At 37.1% G+C, this 14,042-nt stretch overlaps 1 protein-coding gene and 1 non-coding gene across 2 annotated transcripts in view; both read left to right on the top strand.

Moving 5' to 3' along the window:
• Positions 1-7,905: 7,905 nt before the first annotated feature.
• Positions 7,906-14,042, top strand: part of efhd1 (EF-hand domain family, member D1) — a 16,348-nt gene continuing 10,211 nt past the window's right edge. Inside the window, exons 1-2 of the mRNA XM_057351669.1 lie at positions 7,906-8,528; positions 10,912-11,059. Coding sequence (XP_057207652.1) covers positions 8,245-8,528; positions 10,912-11,059 — 432 coding nt within the window. The 5' untranslated portion in view covers positions 7,906-8,244. The remainder of the gene's footprint in view (positions 8,529-10,911; positions 11,060-14,042) is intronic.
• trnag-ucc (transfer RNA glycine (anticodon UCC)) lies at positions 7,943-8,014 on the top strand. Its single transcript has one exon. It is a non-coding gene; the product is annotated as a tRNA-Gly (tRNA).

The raw sequence follows: 14,042 nt of genomic DNA, 5'->3' as shown, positions 1-14,042 counted from the left end.
TGTTTTATGGCGGTTTGGCAAAGACACGAAAAGGTGCATTACCGCCACCTACTGATCTGGAGTGTGGAGAGTACTTCGATTTGGAAGGAAGACATGGTAAAATAAAAAAAATTAAAAAAGGTATTTTAATTCCTATATTCTATCTATTGTTCCTGTGTTTTTTAGGTATTTAAATAATAGTTCATGTACTCTTGATTGCCTTGACCCGTTTCCTAACAATACTTTTAAGGAGATAACTCCCAACCGTCCTAATTCTTGTATTAATTGGAATCTCTCCCTTTCATATGCAGAACACTCATTAAGGATATGCCTCACTGTTTCTAATTCTCCACATGTGTCACACTTTCCCGATTCATGCTTACAGCATTAAACTATACTCTTTTTAAAATAGGTATGCCCAATTCTTAGTCTTGAAATAATGATATCCTTCTTCCTATTTCCATATCTTTTCCTCTCATTTCCTATGCATTCTGGTTAGACAATTTGTCCGACTTTGATCGGCGCTGCAGCCGCCTTAAGATCACGTGTGCCATTAAAGTACCGCGAGAGCAAAAGGAGACCAGCCGCCTAGGTCAGGCGCTGCAGTTGCTCAAAATCGGCTGCGAAAGCCTTGATGACGACACACTTTATTCTCATTATTAGCCAGAATGTTCACGTGTATGCGTTTCGTGTTTATTCTGACACACTCGGTTACGATTATACTCACAAATTTGAATTATATCACATTTTATGTTTATTGTACTGATCTTAATGCAAAAAATAGGTTCCTATCATATTCACTTAATCTGTGATAAAGAAATGAATATCCCGTGGTCTGCTGTAGGTTCAGGGCCCGGTTGCATAAAGCACCTTAAGTTTTTCCCTTAAGTGTGACACTTAAGGGGTGATTTTCCTTTAGCAAAGACAATAGGAGAATAACTTAAGTAAAACTTAAGGTATACTTAAGGACACACTTAAGGGAAAATTACACTTAAGGTGCTTTATGCAACCGGGTCCAGGGCCCGGTTGCATAAAGCACCTTAAGTGTAATTTTCCCTTAAGTATACCTTAAGTTTTACTTAAGTTATTCTCCTATTGTCTTTGGATTCATTATTTGTGAAAAACAAGAAAGAACGAACTGAAGATGGTTTACAAAGAAACAGAGAATGTGATCGGACTCGTGCGAAAATTAATATTGGCAAGGCATTTCAAAGGTGGCGTGAACTCCGTGATCTGAAAGGATTGTAAACGGATACAGGCATGACTTTATTTCTTCTGAACAGGTAAGACACATTTTTAATATTTCAATAGATAACACAAAAACCGTAGCGCACTTGTTGTGTTAATATAGACGGGCAGTTTCATCGGTTGTTCTTTCTCTCTTTATGTTCATTATGATAAGTGTAATTTAAGCCATATTCGCCAGGGATTAGTATTATCTATATATTAGTATATATCTATATTTAGAAATTACCTCCCCACATCTGTATTTCATTAGCACGGACAAGTGAAGCCTGTGATTTTACTCAAATTTACGGACTTATATCCCGGATATGATGGCAAGGCTTTGCATATAGTATATATAGTTGTATGATGTACAAGGATTTATGACCGTGCCTGTCAGCATTTGAGACCCGCGTTTGGTGATCTGTCCGGTTCGCGTTACGGTAGTTTCTATGAGAAATAACAAAATGACCCAGCACCCGAAATAATATCAAAACACTTCAACACAGCCTCCATTTGCGCTATTTGTGTGTGTTTATGTTCTTATTTGTTTCGTGTTATATCATCTGCCATGTTATCTGTGTTTATTATGCGCTACTGATGTACAGTGAAGATTCTCACCTCTGCACTGTCACAGGCCGCGACTCAAAACATCAGACTCATCCGCGCAGTTGAGCAGTGCCGAATCACAACTCACGCAAAGAAATATCTCCGCACATCACCTGCAGTAGCAATTACAAACTGAGATGGCGACAAAGAGGCCAATCCTACAGACTGCCGCTTTAAAGCACGGAGGGTATGGAGTGAAACTAGAATAAAAGACTCTTTGACACACGTTCACACATATAATTTGTGCATTTATTGTATAGGATTTAGATAAGAACATGCCCGGGGTTGTACAGCAGTACAACAGTTTTTTTTATGTAGTAAGCATTTCAGAAAAAATTGTGCAGCGGTGCAAAGGTTAAAGACAACTCATCACGAGTACTGTGCCTCAGAACCATGAGCTAATAAATGGGGTGTCGTCACAATTCTTGCTTTGTAGTGGGCAGAGCTTTGGTCTTGTGCGATAGCTGTTAACCAGAAAATATAAAAAAATGTATAATCAAGGGTATTCAATCCAACTCCGGGAAGTTCACCTTCCTAAACAGTGTAGTTGCGTAGAAGTCAAACACATCTGGGTCTGATCATCAAGGTCTTTGCTTTCATAGACTTACTGTAAGTTGTCTTTGTAACTGAACGTGCACAAAGCAAAGACTGCATACTAGATATAGATGCTGCTCTTCAGAATATATGATGACATTTAAACCTTAACTTGTTTATAGTTTTTGGTGAAAATAAAACACTTCCTAAATTAAAAAAAGATCAAATGAATAAATATTTATAGAATATCAAGATTCTAATAGTAAACATTTGGGGCTTTATCCAGTTGAACTAAATCACTATATCTGAGATGGTACAATTGGCTTTAATGAATGAATGATTATAATGATATACTGTAAATTAGATGTGATTAGACATCACCAGAGTGAATTTGGGTGTCATTGGAGTGATTTTCGGTCAAAAAGAGAGCGGTCACAGATTTCGGTAACCTGCTTTGATGCATTTTCAGATTCGGTGACCGTGCTTTATGTGAGTTGGTGTTAACCTCAGGTCCAAATTATTTTAATAATATAAAATAGATGTGATTGGACATCACCAGAGTGAATTTGGGTGTCATTGGAGTGATTTTCGGTCAAAAAGAGAGCGGTCACATATATCGGTTACCTGCTTTGATGCATTTTCAGATTCGGTGACCATGCTTTATGTGAGTTGGTGTTAACATCAGGACCAAATGATTTTAATGATATAAAATAAAGGAGATTAGACATCACCAGAGTGGATTTATAACATCATCAAAAGTTTTAAAAAGAATAAAACTTATTCTTTGTAAAATAAGTAACCTTAGAAATAGCCCGAGGAAAAAACAAAAAGAATTTTAAAACAAACATAAAAACTATAGTGAAAGTTCAAACTTCTTATCTTATATTAAAAGTGAGACACGAAAGATTAACAAAGACCAGAAAGAAGTGTGTGATCAACCTGTATGTCTAGAAGAACTTAAAAAAAGCATTAGTAAATTAAAAGACAATAAATCCCCAGGGCATGATGGCATTTCAAGACTACATATTACAATTTTTATTGTTAGTTTTTCAGGAGGCAATAAGAAATGGTAAGCTCCCCTCAACTATGTGCCAAGGTCTAATTACATTGTTACCGAAACCTAATAAAGATCATTTGCTGTTAGACAACTGGAGACCTATAACTTTAATCAATAATGATGCTAAATTATTGGCTCACATTTTTGCTGAAAGATTAAAGTTATGTCTGGACACAATTATAGATGATGTTCAGTCTGGTTTCATGAAGGGGAGACATATTGGTAATAATAGCAGATTAATATTGGACTTAATTGACTATAAAAATTATGTAACAGATAATAGTTACATTTTATTTATAGATATATTTAAAGCATTTTATAGCAAATTTAAAAAATTTTAAAGCAAAAAAGATTTATAGGATTTTTTTGGGTTTGGTACATACTTTAAAAGGGCGATAAAAACCTTATACAACGATTGCAATAGTTCAATAAAACTTCCATGGGGTACTACGCATAGATTTAGCATCTTCAGAGGTATAAAACAAGGAGACCCTGCGGCGCCTTTTTTATTTCTTCTAGTAATGCAAGTGATGGCATTACACATATATAAGGATTCTTTTAGGGGTATTCAGATTTGTCAGGGATCGGCAGGAAGAACCCAATTGCAGGCAGGCGGGGTTGAAGGGGTTAACAGAGATTTTATTTAAACACAAACAACAACACCCGTGATGGGGAAAACTATAACAAAACACGAACTATGAACTTAGAAACAAAAGGAGGAATACAAAACAAAACACTTACCACGTGGGGGCAAAAGACTAACAAAATAACAACTCGACACAACGTCTGACAAACAGGCAAGGTAAGGGTAATCTGGAAAAAGAGCATACGCAACGACACACATGTAAGTACACGGTACATAGAACGCATCAAACGCAACGCACGAGCACAGGACAATGAAACATGAGGGCATTTTAAAGGGAGACAAACAAAGGAAGATAACGAGGGGCAGGTGAGAAACATAAGACATGGCAGGGAAGCAATACAGGAAACGAGAGGGGCGGGGCCAATGACAAGACATGAGAAAACACATGGAATATCAAAAGATAAACACCCCATGGCTTTCTCACACTAAACATAAGGGATCTGTCACGATCCTGCCACAAGACTAGAAAATCCTGAACAAGAAGGCAGGACCATGACACAGATTTTGGAAAAAGAAATCAAGTGCTGTCAGTTGGCTGACGATACAACCATTTTTTTGAAAGATGAATTACAGGTGAAAAAAAATTATTGATTGCTTTGAGTCTTTCTCAGAAGTTTCAGGATTATCCAAAAAATGTATTCTGTTTCCAATTAAAGATAATAGTGTACTCTTAACTGAATATGAAGGTATTCCAATTAATGATGAAGTAACATATTTGGGAATCAAAATTTGTAAAAAATCAATCAGATAGAGTGCAATCCAACTTCCAACCTATTATTTCCAAAATTAAAAATAAATTTGAGATGTGGCTTATGAGAGATTTATCACTCAAAGGTAGGGTTCTTCTCTCTAAGACTGAAGGACTATCACGATTAATTTATCTCGCAAAGGTTTTGGATATCCACAAAAAAATGATTCTATTTTATTACATTTTCTGTGGAAAAACAAACCTCACTACTTAAAAAAAAGTACTATGTAACTCTTGTAATCAAGGGGGCATGAATGTACTTGTAATCGAGTTTCATAATGCTAATGTGACTTTCAAGTTGAACTGGATAAAACACTTTATTAAAAATAGAGACAAGATATGGTATATAATTCCAAACCTTCTATTTGATAAAATTGGCAGCATAGAATTTTTCCTAAAATGTGATTTTGATCTAAATAAACTTCCTTTTCAACTATCTAATTTTCACAGACAGGCATTTTTACATTGGCTTCTAATTTACAAACACAACTTTACTCCCCACAGACAATTAATTTGGAACAATAAATATGTAAAATATAAGAACAAATCAATATTTTATGATAAATGGGTTAAAAATGATATTTTCTTTATTTCACAACTCATTAATGAAGAAGGTTATTTACTGACATATTCAGAATTTCTTAAAAAGTTTAATTTCCCAGTTTCTCCACGAGAATATAGCATTGTATTTGATGCAATACCTGCAGGTTTTTTAAGATTATTGCAAGATAACGTGGACTCTGACAAGAAGCTGACCCTAAAGAAAGAAATCTTTTTAAACGGTGTTAATATTAAAGAAAATAAATGTAATAATACTAGATTTTTCAGGAGTTTAATTCATTGTCCTTCAATATATCGAAGTAAACAATTTTGGAATAATATTTTTGAAAACATTAATTGGAAAATAGTATGGATAACAACAAATACTGCATTAACAATAAAGTTTGTGAAGTATATTTTAAAGTTATACACCTAATTTACCCAACAAACCAATTTCTTAAAAGATTTAAAAATGGTCTGTCAGATTCCTGTGTATTTTGTAATATTGATACAGAAAATGTGGTTCATCTTTTTTTTGACTGTATGTATACTAGGTTTTTTTGGATTGATGTAGAACATGTTTTTGAGTTATTATGTGAGGTAAAAATTAATATACAGAAAAAGGATTACTGTTTTAATATATGGATATTACAATTGTGATTTCATATTACTTACTGTTATGTTATAAATAAATATTATTGTTAAAAAAAACGTGCCAGGCATGTTCTCTCGTAAATAATTACGAAACAGCGCCCTCTAGTCACAGATTTCGATAGGTCACAGATTTAAACCAGTATGAGGATGCATTATTAATCAAAGATTGCAGCCATTTGAGTTTAATTACTTCATTCATAATGTCAAAGTCAATCGCTTTAAGGCCTCCTTCATAATCCTTAATCATATAATTTTTTCGTATGTAATGACTTTTCCCTTTCCATAAAAAAATCTAAGTGTAACGGAACTGCACAGATGACAGACGAAGGTAAATTCCAAAACTTTTATGGTAACACAAATAATCCAATATACGTTTAAGACCAAAACACGGGAACATACTGTATAGTTACGTTAAAGACAAGACAAAGAACAAAGGTACAGGCTGGGTATATAAAGAGTTCTGGTGATGGGGTGATCGATGGCAGGTGAAGATTACTGATGAGGGAGCGTGGAGGATGATGGGAACTGTAGTCCAGAGGAGAAACAGGCAGCAGAACAGACGAGACTGACAGTACTTCCCCCCTCCCGGAATGCGCGTCCTCGCACCTTGATGGAACTAGGTGAGGGGGTGGGTGTCCTGGAAGCTAGTGCAGGGCCAGGACAGGACGGGACAGGAAATCTCCAGGACGGTGCTCCCAGCACAGGGAATCAAATCACTTTTATTGTCACATCACCAACAGCATGTGTGACGGGGTGAGTGAAGAGCTTGGGGGAAAGAATCGGGAGGCCACGGAGGGTCTGGGAGCTCGGGCAGCAACAGGGGTTTGGGCAGTTCATGGGGCCAAGGGGTTCAGGCTCAGGGACCGTGACGGTGGAGCTGGGGGAGTCCGGGATGATGGCCGCTGTGGCCGTAGCAGATGAGCTGGGGAAGTCCGGGGTAGTGGTCACCATGGTGCAGGGCTCTGCAATGGCGGTGGCAGCTGTGGACGTGGGCATGGAGGAGGCGACCGCTGCGAGGACCAGGGCCACCAGGACGACCGCTGCGAGGAGGTGCTTCCTGTGGCCTGTCCTCAGATTCTTTTTCAGGCAGGTAGGACCGGCTATGCCAGCATGGGTGTAATAGCCCCCACCCTAAAATCCTGGGGTGCCCACTCAGGCAAGGCGCACACCAACGCCACAATGGCCACCGTGAGACTTGGAAGACTGGAGACTTGAAGACTCTGCAGCCTAGCATTCTTACATTTTCCTACATTATAGTCTATATTTAGCTTTTCTAAATCACTCACATTTTTTTATATCCAAACGCCTAAATATTAACCAGTTTTTTTTATTGGGATATTATAAATTGATAAGTCTTGCTGATCATGGATGGCCATTAGCTCCCATTTTGTCAAATTTAATTTAAGAAAATCTTAATATACTGAAGTGCAAGGGGTATTTGCTGTTTATAAAAAAAAGAGTAGTGTCGTCAGCAAACTGACTGACAATAAAATGATTTCCCATCATATATATCTGATATACAGTATTACCCATTTTAAGCAAAACTGACAACATTTCAGCCACCATAATAAATAACAAAGGTGAGCTACCACATCCTTGTCATTGTAATACCCCTTTTCACATTTTCACAATCTTCGGCAAGTGCGTTGAGAATGAGCAACTGAACTATTAATATCTCTATAGCATACTAATAACATGTATACATTAACATATACTGTAACGTTATATGATATGAAGGGTGTTATATACCTGCATTTAACGTTACTTTAATGTATTTTAATGTGTTTGAGGTTATCGAGTGAAATTTTAAAGAAGTGTTAATATAAACATTGTCTTAAGAAATAACAAACTTAAAAAGTCTTCATTCGGGACAGGGCCGGTGGCCACAAACATGCCACAACTCGAGCTCATCTTTTTTATAATAAGGTCTTGGCGCAATTGTATCGCACGAGCGTTGGTGGTATAGTGGTGAGCATAGCTGCCTTCCAAGCAGTTGACCCGGGTTCGATTCCCGGCCAACGCAATGAACATTTTCTCTTGTTGAACAACAATATTCACGATCTATAGATTATTCAAACTCCTCCAACATCTATTAATAGACGCAAATATAGCTACGAGTCTACGACACAGTATCCTCCCGCAGGCATCACGTTTAAAGAGACTCGCGTCACTTGCGCTGCAGCCCCGCCCTCTGTAAACTCCAGACTGGAGCTCTCTGAAACAGCGGCGAGCATCACACGAACACAGTCCGCAATGTCATCCGAGCAGCTCGCACGGAAACTGCAGCGCAGGCTCGACACTAAACCCGGATCACCGGAGAGCCCCGAGCACGCACAAGCGAACCACGAGCCGTCGCCAGTGAGAGCTGACAACATGAACGGCGACGCCACTTCTGAACTCAGCGAAAAACTCAACCGCAGACTGGATATTCACGAGGGCACTGCGAAACCTGAACAAATGAAGGTGTTCAACCCGTACACCGAGTTTAAAGAGTTCTCCCGTAAACAGATCAAAGACATGGAGAAAATGTTCAAGAGGTGAGTTTAATTCACGTCTTAATAATATCCAGTCCTCTGTCAATACTAAATTTATTTACATGTTGATTAAGATGTGTTTATAGGGCATTGACTTCCGAATAAGGTAAGGTTAGTACAAACAGATTGTGTTTTTATTAGAAAATAATGTAACTTGAAAACTTAAAAATAGTTACGTGAACATGGCACATAAAGGAGTAGCATCACAAAGGTGATGCTATCTCTCTCTTCTGAGCATCTCTGTACAGTGCCAAAATAAAGCTTTCCTCTGGGGTGATCTCTCTGTACAGCCATTGTCCTGATTTCCCTCTCATTATTTCAGTACAAGGGTCCACTCACAAACTCTACATGCCCAGAGAAACCCCCCAATAAGCAACAATGCCATCTTTGTGAATGTGTGTGTTTATAGGGACAGGAGGAGTGCATGGTGAGAAAGACACTCTTTGGTTTTTAAACAAGCTGTAAAATGACACAGTTACACAGTGAATGTTTCTTGTCTTGTGGGTTTAAGACAAACTATTGTCAGAAAAAAGCTGTCAGCAATGCACCTCTTACTTTTTGGGCTGCGGGGTCACTTCTTGTTTCCAAAGAAGTCAGTGCAGAGGTTCGGTCACGTTGTGCTATTGCAATTTAAAGGAATCTATTTCAAGGAGTATAGGCCATTTAAAGTATGGTTGCATCATGTTGGTATCTCATGAGACTCAGGACAAAATCTGTCCCAGTTCAGCTAAATTTGACCCAGTTTTATCTGAGATGAAAAAGATGACATGTACAGGAGAAAAGTAGGTAGTAAGTAGATAGATAGATCTAAAATGTGTCCGGCACGCCGGGGGCAGATCTGACATGCCAACCTCACCCTCCTCTTTTTATTTGTTATTCAGTCTTTGTCATGTTTATGCCCTTCTGTAAAGTAGTTCATAAGATTGGCTCTAAGCATATCTGTGGTTACTGCAGATCCTGGATCAGTGAAAGCTCTTTTACTGGACTGCAGTATTCTGAATGCCAGGCTGTATAATAGAATGCCTACACCAATCCTTGGCATCTATAAATACCACAGCAGGAAACCAGAGAGGACAAAGAGACGTCCACACATAAACACATGCTATGAACCCACAATTACGTCAAGAGGGAGTTTGTTTTTCATGCATCCACACACAGACACACACACACACACACACACACACACACACACACACAGCTTCTCATGTGTTGGCAGTTGCTTAAAGCAGTTGTTGTCGTGGTCAGCAGAGTCCCAGTTGTCTTTTAATTAGGGACGGGCAAGTGTGAGCACGCTTTAAAACAACACTGAACAAATGACTTCGAAGTTCGCTCGAATGGCTGATATACTCCTTAACCCTTCTTAAATGTGTTTGATAAGGAGAGCATCACTGATGCTTTTGTACAGTTAGTATTAAACTGAAACACCATCATGTTTTCCTCAGACGTCTAGTTCACGATGCTCGGTAGTGATGCAGAATTGCCCGAGCTGTTTCATCAGCAGGCTTGTTAATGACCTTTCAGACACAATGCGAGACTGCAGGGGACGACGAGATTAGAAAGGTCATTCAGAGCAAAGATATGAAACACCCTGATAAAAGCTACAAGAAATGTGGGTGACCCGGAGGATCATTTTATCCCACAGAGGATGCTCTTTTATAGCTCAGGAGATTTAATTGTGTCTTCATTTTTTATTTCAGTATCAACTTTATAGGCAAAATTAAATACGACAATAGAAAAAAGACTGTAGTTGGCATAGTGCTATAACATAACGTGGACAGACCAGCCCAAATCTTTTGGTCTTTGGAGAATCTGAGGAATAAAGTACAATTTTGTACTGAAATGGATTGTATTATATCGATTGGACACTTTTACTGTATATTGGCAAATCTGAGCACAGTTTGAGACATTGTTTGACTTCTGGTAAAGACGTGAGATTTTTTGCTTAGCAGGAAAATTTGAGAAGCAGAGAATTCGGGGAAAAATATCTTTTATTGAATTTATGTCCTTCTACAAAATATCTCTATGATTGTGATTTTCTATGTAAATGAGTAAAATGTTCACCCTCGTGTTTCTGCCATGAACATTTTCTTACTAAAAGCATCACAGAAACCAAGAAAGCATCACTCAAACCAAAATAGAAACACGTGCCCACTTCTTCAATCTCTCCACTTTCACACAATGTTCAAGACAAACACATCACTCTCTCTCACGCACACACAATCCTGCCGGTTGGCGTGGTAACAGCTGGGTGAGACTCTATAAATACCCTCTCTTAGAATCACTTTCCCCTGCTGTTTACCAGAAAGCATTTCGCATTAAAACAAGAAACTGTGTAGAAATGTTTCTGTTGACACAGATGAAATAGAAAGTACATGTGTGTTTGTAGATTTGACTCTGGTAAAGACGGCTTCATTGATCTGATGGAGATGAAGCTGATGATGGAGAAACTAGGAGCCCCGCAGACTCACCTGGGACTGAAAAACATGATCAGGGAGGTGGATGAAGATTATGACGGCAAACTGAGCTTCAGAGAGGTGAGTACGAGTAAACTCTAACAGAGTAGTTACTGTTTTGATTGGTCTGTCGTCGTCACGTGATATGTGGTGATTAAATCTTTTTTAACGATTATCCTCCAGTGGAATCGCTATACTCAATCCTATCACGACACATTTTTTGAGAGGTCTGATGAAGAGATAACGTCTCACGTTTGTCTTGTTTTATCTCAACAATGTGGCTTCACACCTGAATGCAGATGAGCTTATGATTGTACAGATATACTTTAGAGATGTTCATATTTAGAAATGTTTGATAAGGTATTTTGTAATGCTATTATGCAGGGTTATGCATCTGAACAAACCCTTAACCATTGTTTGTACGGCAGACATACTGTATATACAACATTGCATTGTGCAGCTTGTAAAAGAACATGTACAATGTAAAAATCTAGTTTATGTTTTCTAAAGCTTATATATTTCCGTGAAATGCTCAACAATTACAGTACATAAGACCCCTTATGAAACAAAAATATATGGGCATACTGGAAAATATAATGTAGTATATTTAATACATTTCCATATTGGAACCAAGTGTAGTTTTGTAATATATGAAAAGCAGCAGTTCCTTATATAGTTTTCAATATATTGTAATATATTAACAATGTATCATTCTATACAGTATATGTTCAAATATATATTACATGAATGCAGTTTTCTAAATCTGAAATGATTTAATATATTGACAGTCAATAATATATTAGAAAATATGAATGGCTAACCCCATATGTAGCATGTCTGTTCTTATAGGGTCATGAACATAATACAAAAACAATGCTATATGAAAATATTAAAAAGCAACTAATCATATAATTGTACATAGCAGAATAAAAAGGTTTATTTATTTTATAGGTCGGACAAAACAATTACCATATATTTTGCTTGAATTCACTTTGGATAAAAGCGTCTGCCAAATGCATAAATGTAAAATATATTTTCTTTGCATTAGGAACTGTGCTTGTATATAAATATATTTTTATATAAATGAAAAGACATGTAGTCCTTTTATGAATCCTTTTGTGAGCTCGTTCTTACAAGAGTAGTAAACCCCCTCCATCTACAGCCCATATCACACACTCACTCAAACAGGTGATATGTGCAGCTGTGTGTTAAGTACAGTTGGTCTGTTGTGTGTCAGATGTTACTCTGTCTCTTTAGTGATTGGAAGAGCATTCCACATGGATAAGATTACACACACACACATCACACAAAGAGTAACCTGATATAAAGTCATTCTTTTGACCTGACCCTTCTCAATGAACATGATCTAAATTCCATCAGTTGACTGGGGCTAGTTGTCACACTTTTTACTCTGAATTTTTGTATACATTTTTATACATAATTTAGAGCATATTTTTAATTCGTTTGCGACCTCTTGTGGTCATGTACCGTAACTGCACAAAGCACGTCTATGTTCTTAAAGGGTCAAAATATGTGGTAAAAATAAACTAAAGGACTAATATGAAACATGTGTTAAACATTTCTTTGGCTATTTTATGATTCTCTATGAGTTTTATTGTTGTCAGAAGGCAAGATTAGAAGTATATTTCTGTAAAGTGTTTGTTTTTGTACTTACACAGATGTGGTAGACTTTAGACTTTTTTATTTTTAGAATCATTTGTGCACCATCACTGTAACTACCAGAGGTGTAAAGAGTACCTGAAAACCATACTTAAGTAAAAGTACAGATACCTTGCAGTGAAAATTACTCCATTACAAGTTACAAGTCACCAATTCCAAAACGACTTGAGTAAAAGTCTTCGAGTATCTGATTTGAACAGTACTTGAGTATTTTACTCATACTGAATGTAGGCTCAAAGCAGCACTAGTCCTCAACACTTAAGAGACACGTCAGTGGAAAAACTAGAAACAGTCGATTTGTGAGGAGAGCAATCGCATTTATTTTCTTAAATCATAATAAGACTGAACACCTCAAAATTGCAACAAATCATGGATATTACTATGGATGATTTTCCTATATCTGCTTTTTCCCCTAGGTTGGATGACTGTTATGGTTTTTTATTGAATGAGAAGAGTCTGTGTGTCCCAGTTTTTATTCTGCCACTGGAAAACACTTTTATAAAGTTTGTGTTAAGGCTTTTAATAAAAAGGTTTTAAATGGTAGAACTGATACGCCGTGGCGTAAATTTTTTAACATTGTGGAGTGTGTAAAACCTGAGTGGAGGACTCTGTATAAGCCACCGTTATCCAAAAAGGCTGGGACTTACAATGGAAGGTACTGCACTGTGCAATTGGAGTAAATGCTTTTATTTCAGTTATTAATCCAGGTGTTAGTGAAGAGTGTCCATTTTGTTTTAAAAGAGAAACAGTTTTTCATGCTTTTAAAGAATGCGAAAGATTGAGGTCTTTGTTTGAAGTTTTAGAAGGCATTTTTTTCTCTTTAATGAGACTTTTACAATGTTGATTTTCATTTTTGGTTTTAAGTTTGTGCAGAGTAAAATTTTTACCAGTCAGCTGTTAAATTTTATTTGGTCAAGCCAAACTGGCTATATACATGAGCAGGAAAAATAAGGTGGAAGGAAAAACTGGTGATGATGTTGTATTTTTGTTTTTAATCTGGTAAATCTCGTATTTTAATTGATTTTACTTTTACAAATCAACAAACGATCTTCTAAGTTTTGAGTTAAGATGGTGTAGCCATGTGCCCTATGCTCAGTTGTTGAAGATGAGTTATTTTTACGAATATTGCATAGACTTGTTTTTGGTTTAATGGATTAATAATGTATTGGTTTTATTTGATGTGCACTGTAATATGAGCCACAGTAATAAAAGGGCTTTAAAAATCAAAATCTCTCTCTCTCTCTCTCTCTCTCTTCTCTCTCTCTCTCTCTCTCTCTCTCTCTCTCTCTCTCTCTCTCTCTCTCTCTCTTACTCTCTCTCCTCCTCCGTTCCTTCTCTTTCTCTTCTTCTCCCTTCTCTTTCTCTTTCTCTTTCTCTTTCTCTC

Source organism: Triplophysa rosa, linkage group LG14, assembly GCF_024868665.1.
Source record: "Triplophysa rosa linkage group LG14, Trosa_1v2, whole genome shotgun sequence".
NCBI lineage: Eukaryota > Metazoa > Chordata > Actinopteri > Cypriniformes > Nemacheilidae > Triplophysa > Triplophysa rosa.
This window is presented reverse-complemented; position numbering and strand designations above follow the sequence as displayed.